This window comes from Ammospiza nelsoni, chromosome 14, assembly GCF_027579445.1.
Source record: "Ammospiza nelsoni isolate bAmmNel1 chromosome 14, bAmmNel1.pri, whole genome shotgun sequence".
Lineage (NCBI taxonomy): Eukaryota > Metazoa > Chordata > Aves > Passeriformes > Passerellidae > Ammospiza > Ammospiza nelsoni.
Window position 1 is genome coordinate 21006171 of NC_080646.1, and position 6000 is coordinate 21012170.

A 6000-nucleotide genomic window follows, 5' to 3' on the forward strand; every position below is an offset into this window, starting at 1 on the left:
TGCCATCCCTGGGCTGCCTTTAGAACAGACCTGCCCCAGCCTGGATTGGGAAGGGCTGGATCAAACCATTTCTCAGTCCAACGAGCCAGCACCCAGCCAGGGGCTGCATCCTGGCCAGGAGCTGCTCGTGCAGGTGTCCCTCCCTCCCTCTCTCCCACTGCAGGTTCCTGTTCATAGTTATTTATTTTCCAGAGATGAGCTCCACCCACCTAAATTCAAACCCCAGCCACCGAAGGAGAGGAGAACCAGTCTGGATTGTGCGGCAACTCGATGGAGGCACTTCAGGACTGGACAGGAGGAGGCAGCCAGAGCCCTGAAAGAAGTGCAGGATTTTACCCACTCTTCAGGAGCAGAGGTAGATTTTCTTGTACACCGACTGCTTGCTTTGCCTCCCCAGCCTGCCAGCACCAAGTCCTGCTCATGCTGAGCTCCCTTTTTGCTGCCCTGCTGTGCTGTGCCCTGACAGTGGGCTGGGCAGCAGGGCCAGTGGCTGGACATGGGCTGAGGGGGAGGGAGAAATAGGAGAGTTTTCCTTGGAGAAGCTGGCTCAGATCCTACAGGCCTGTGCTGAGTGTGGGATTTTTTTGCCTTGTTTCCTTCCCAGTGTAAGATGAGGCTTTTCTCTGCATCATCATGGTAACACCTCCAGCTTCCCTCACAGAGCAAGCTGGGATTATGCTGATCTCCATGGACCCTCTTCCCAAGGCAGCCAGACTCCCTGTTTGCAGGGCTCTGCTTTCACCCAGAGCTGCTATTGCACTGCTGGCCCTGGAGCTGTCTGACAAAGGCAGACTTTGCAGAGGGGCTGTCTCTTCCTCCCAGCACAGAAAATGGCTTGTTTTTTGGGTGCCAGCACCAAGTCCTGAGCACCCTCACCTGCCTCGAGGCTTGGAGGGATTCAGGTGCTCCCTGGACGTGGCGCACACTGCCCTGGGAGCAGAGAAGGCAAGAGGGAATCTGACTCCCTTGCCCATTGTCAGTGTGGCAAGCAGGGCTGGAGCTGCCAGTGCCACTGGGGGCCCTCAGCATTGGCCACAGAGGGGCCTCCCATCCCTGCAGGCCCATCGCAAAGTGCTGCTGGAGCAGCTGCTTGTTGGAGAGGCCGTGCAGGACACGTTGCAGGGCTGCCCAAGGATGCTGTGCAGCACCTGTGGAGGGCACTGCTCCCCCTGGAACTCCTCAAGTGCTCCACAGGAAATTGTTGCAGGAGCTTTTGCTGTAGCACCTTGAGAAAGAAGCATTTAAATCAGAGAGAGAGGGGAAGAGCCTCAGGAGTCAGATGAGCTGGACTGGACTCCTTCCCTCAGCTCCAAGAGCTCTCACTCTGAGTCTCCTCCTTTTCTAAAAGCAGGAAGTTTTGAAACTTTGTAATGGCAAGTTGTGCATCAGAGAGAATTTCTACTGCCAGGAGACATCCTAGTTCACTTTCATGTAATGTACTAATTAATGCATTGTGCTGTGAGTATGGGAGAAGATTTTCCCCATGGTCCCTGCACTGGTCAATGGCATGGATGCAGGATGAGGTGAGGGTGATTCTGGCAGTGTTTGGGGAATAGGCCCCTCTGGCTACAGCTCCAAGATGCTCTTCTGCATCCATTTCCATGCTCAACACCTCAATCTCACTTGTCTTCCATCCAGTCTTTCAATATCCTGCCACTGCCAGGTGTGCTGCAGCCAGGAGAGAGCCAGCAGGTCACCTCCACCTTCTCTGGCCACCTCAACACCACCTGCAATGTCCCGGAGCTGTGCCACATGGAGGGAGGCTCCACCTCTGAGGTGCTGGTGCCCAGGGCGGCCTCACGTGTCAGCTCCTCCCTGAGCCCCCAGGAGATCAACTGTGGCTCTCAGGCCTCTCTCAGGGACAGGTGAGTCAGCCTTCCGTGGGTTCCTGCTCTGCCATGGGTTATTGTCCCTGCAGGGCTTCCCTGCTCCAAGGCCTCTGAGCTCAGAGGAGCTGCAGAGCAAAGGCCAGCAGCAACATAGGGATGGCCACTCTGAGCTCCCTGGCTGCCAAGAGAGGAAGGACCTTCTTCTGTTGAGACAGAACATCATCTTCTCTATTTGAGTGCTGAGCCCTCCTGGCTTAGCTGCTCTCTGCGGGGAGCTGGGCTCTGGGCCTGCCTTGGCACCGCATTTAGAGGTGTCTTGAAGTCCATGGTGTTGAGTGGCATCTTCTTCATCATCTGCCTTCTTCACCAGAACAGTGGGATTGTGGTATGGGCAGGCGTGGGGCACAGAGCAAACCTTGCTTTGGGTCCTGCTCCTGCCACAGATGAAGTCCTTGCACTGCTGATCTGCCAGGGTTCTCCTTATGGTGGCATAGCAGCCAGAAAAACTCCTGTGCTTTAGGCTCCCCTGCAGCTGCAGCCGTAGGCAAGCACAGGAGAAGCTCAGCTCCAGCAAGGCAGCCCAGCTCAGGACACACAGGCCAAGTGTGGAGCTGGGAGTGGAGGTGCTTAAAGCAAGCCTGTGCATCAGGACTTCTTCAGGCCAGGCTGAAGTTGGTTTCATGGGGAGGAGACGGACGAGGCTGCTTCCAGTGGTTTCCATGGCAGCCAGCACTGGTTTGCTTGGTCCCAGCTGGGTTCCAGCAGGAAATCTGCCCGACAAGAGCCTGTCTTGCAGGAGAGGAGTTCCTGCAGCCTTTGCTTTCTGACTGATAGGATTGTTCTCATGAAGGAGCAGGCTAGGAGTCGTTAAAACCGAAGATCACGGGCAGAGACTCTCTAACTAATTAAAGTTAGACAGTGGGATGTTTATTAACACCGGCGGGCGGCACCAGAGCCGTCCCTAAAAGGCGTGACCGCGCTGTCCAAGGTTCTTTGCCCTCTCTTTATTTCCCAAGATCTTACACACAATACATCTGCACAACCCCAGCACCTCCCATCCCTGCTCTGTATTCAAATGAGGTCATTGGTCCTTCACTCCTGTGCAATTCTTCCCTTGAATTGGGTTGGTGTCTCGAATTGGGTCAGTGGTCTTAGGGGATGAAGTCAGGAATGTCTTCATCAGGTCTCTGTGACCCTCTGGCACCATCCAAGGTCCCCTGCTTAGTGATTGATTGACATCAAGCCCAGGTGCTAACCATTGTTCTACTGGTTTCGAGATGTTCTTATAACAGTTCACTTCCTCCACTTCCCTCTCCTAATGGTAAACAATAGAACAATCTGCTCCAGCTTAAGCATCTCATAATCATTAACCTATGGTCTGCCTATCTAACCTACATCCTGATCAATGGGAATTGCTTCTAACCCTCAGCTGAAATCTGAACTCTTTAAAATCATGCTTCAGCTATGCCCAGGGAGAAGGGGGCTGAATGAGCTGAGTAAGAACTGTAGGAGAGCTAAGCAGATGTCAGCAATCTGTGCTCTGCTTTAAACTGGGAAGCCAAGAGACAAAGGGCGTTTCCAGGCACCAGTGCAGAGAGCTGCTGGATCAGCCTTTGGCAGGGGCTGGAGGGGTCTGGCTGTGCCTTCAGAGGGAGCTTGCACAGTCAAGACCTTATGATGGCAAAGCTCAGGTTTGGCCGGTCCTGGAGGTCCCCTTCCACCCATGCCCTCACTTGGGATGTTCCCAACCTCTGTGGGTTGAGGAGAATTCACGGAAATGGCCTCAGGGTCAAGGAATGAAGTGCAGGGCCAGCCAGGACGAGGGAGCCCAAGGTTCTGGTGGGACTCTCAGCCATATTTTCTGTTTTGTCTGCAGAAGGGAGCTGAAGGAGCCAGCTCAAAAGGTCGAGGAGGAGGCAAAAGCCTTAGAGGAGGAAGAGAGGAGGAAGGAGGAAGAGAGGCAGAAGAAGGGAAAGAAGAGTGTCTCTGTTGGCAAGCAACCTCCAATACCAGCAAAGGGGAAAACCAAGACCCGAGAGAATAAGGAAACCAAAATTCCAAAAAAAGAAACCAAAATCCCAGAGAGGAAGGAAAGCAAAGCATCAGAAGGGAAGAAAATCAAAGCATCAGAGAAGAAGGACACCAAAGCATCAGAGAGGAAGGAAACCAAGATGCCAGAGAAGAAGGAAGACAAAGACCCAAAGAAGGCGGAACCCAAAGCTCCAAAGAAGGGAGAACCCAAAGCCGTCAAGAAGGGGGGAACTGAAATCCCATAGGACTAAGCTAAGATGGAGAAGAACTCTTTATTCTTTATTCATACAACTCATTTTACACAGTTTAACAGACCTTGTGTGCACCTTTAGTTCATTCAAAGGTTTCTTATCAGTTAGTCGATTATTGGTTAATAAAATAGATTTTACTTGTGCATCAAATCTCTCTATTGTATTGTTTACCTCTTCACTGATTCTCATGGGACAAATTACTTGTTATTGCAGGTGCATTTGTTTTTCACCCTCAGAATAGAATGGTCACAAAGTCTCATTCTCAAAATAGCTTCACATGGGAACTTGTAACTGCTTAGTTGCACACAGAAGAGATGATAGGCCAGCTATTGATGTGGCTGAACAAGGCTTCATTTCAAAAGGCTTTTCTGTCGCAGACATTTTTTCACAGAAATCCTTTCTTTCAGTTTTCTGTGTCTTCTGGAAGGCTGAGGCCTCAGAGGAGAACATAAACAATTATTATCAGCTTCTGGGGAATGCAACAGGGGCACCTATTTTGATTGGTGATTGGTTCATGTTCCCATGTTTATAATTAAGGGCCAATCACAAAGTGTAAGCCAGGGGACTGAGTCCTTGGCCACAGCTTTGTTGGGATTCTTTTCTATCTCTTCCTAGCTAGCCTAGCTGCTCTGCAAACCTCTCTCCTTATTCTTTCTAGTATAACTATAATGTATTATATCTTATATTAATAAATTCAGCTTTCTGATTCAAGAAACAAGATTCACCGTCTCTCTATCACCAGCAGCGCCCACTCAGGCGCGGTAATATCTGGTGACCCGACGTGTCAGAGCAAAAATTAATTTAATAAGACCAGAGGAGCAAAATTGCTGCACTGGGTAAAATCCTGTATGTGTGGCATTTGATGGTTGCTTTGAAGTGACCAAAGAAAGTGGATTCAAGCCAGGAGCTGAAGAACTGAAGATCCTGATTTGGACAGAGTTCACAGCCAAGGCTGACCACAACAGAACCTTCTTCTGGAAAACCATCAGGAAAGATGATGGAAAAGGGCAGCAGACCTGTGGAGCTGGCCAGAGCAAGCTGGACTCTTTTAGAAGGTACTGTGGGCTTTTCTATCCCTGATGAACCAGCCCTTCATAGCTTGTGGCTGTTCGTTTGGCAGACACATGCCTTGCCAGAAGAGATTCAGTTCTCCGCTTCAGAGGAAAAGCTTATTGCCCTCTGGAAATATTGGTGCAGAGAAGATGGTTGCTTTTTGTCAGAAACAGATATCTATGGGTTCTTTCGATGGGCAAAGCTTTTTGGGTTTTTTACTGATGTCCTGTACGCTTTAGATGTTTTCGTCTGGGAGTGCATGGACTCAATTATCCAGTGCGTCTACAGTCAGGGACGCGTGTTGCCTTCTATCTACCCAGCATTTATAAAGCTTTTCCCAGTCCTGAAGCGCAGAGCAGCTTGTTTTCAATGGATCTCTAACTGTTATGGCCAGGCTCCGTTTCCACCGCCCTTGGCAGAAGACCCCATGGGTGATGACTTTGGGCTTTTCGCCCCCCCCTGCTTCGCGGCGCGGGGGGCTGAAACTTCGTGGCGCGAAGAAGTTTTTTTTACTCTTGCTCCGGAGCATGCTCAGATGGAGTGTTGTCCTCCCCCCCCTTCTCTCTTTCCGGGGGGATGGGAGTGGTCGCTCAAGCCAGCGCCGGCCTCTCAGACTCCGCCTCCTTCACACATCGGAGCGGCACCGGTCTCCGAGGCTTCCTCCACGCCCCTGCTAGAGCCGTCACTCCAGGAGGTCCCGCCCGCGGTTTCACCGGCCTCCCCGCCCCCGCCAGAGCCTGTGTCGGAGAAGGCAGAAGAGAACAGCACTTTCGGCGATTGACCTGTTGCTAAGCAACAGCGATGCCCCGCCGCTTCTCCCGGCTCCGCTGCTGCCT

At 51.6% G+C, this 6000-nt stretch overlaps 1 protein-coding gene across 1 annotated transcript; it reads left to right on the forward strand.

Annotated features, from left to right (window-relative positions):
* Positions 1–229: 229 nt before the first annotated feature.
* Positions 230–4215, forward strand: LOC132079795 (uncharacterized). Its single transcript, XM_059482616.1, has 3 exons — positions 230–355; positions 1639–1865; positions 3706–4215. Exons 2-3 carry the CDS (start codon positions 1753–1755, stop codon positions 4103–4105), a joined length of 513 nt encoding a protein of 170 aa, XP_059338599.1. The 5' UTR covers positions 230–355; positions 1639–1752; the 3' UTR covers positions 4106–4215.
* Positions 4216–6000: the final 1785 nt, after the last annotated feature.

What these genes read in the sequence shown, in the direction of transcription:
- LOC132079795 (XM_059482616.1), top strand. Translation starts at nt 1,753, where the DNA reads ATGGAGGGAGGCTCCACCTCTGAGGTGCTGGTGCCCAGGGCGGCCTCA. An exon ending in CAGGCCTCTCTCAGGGACAG is followed by an intron (nt 1,866 to 3,705) that starts GTGAGTCAGCCT and finishes TTTTGTCTGCAG; the next exon opens with AAGGGAGCTGAAGGAGCCAG.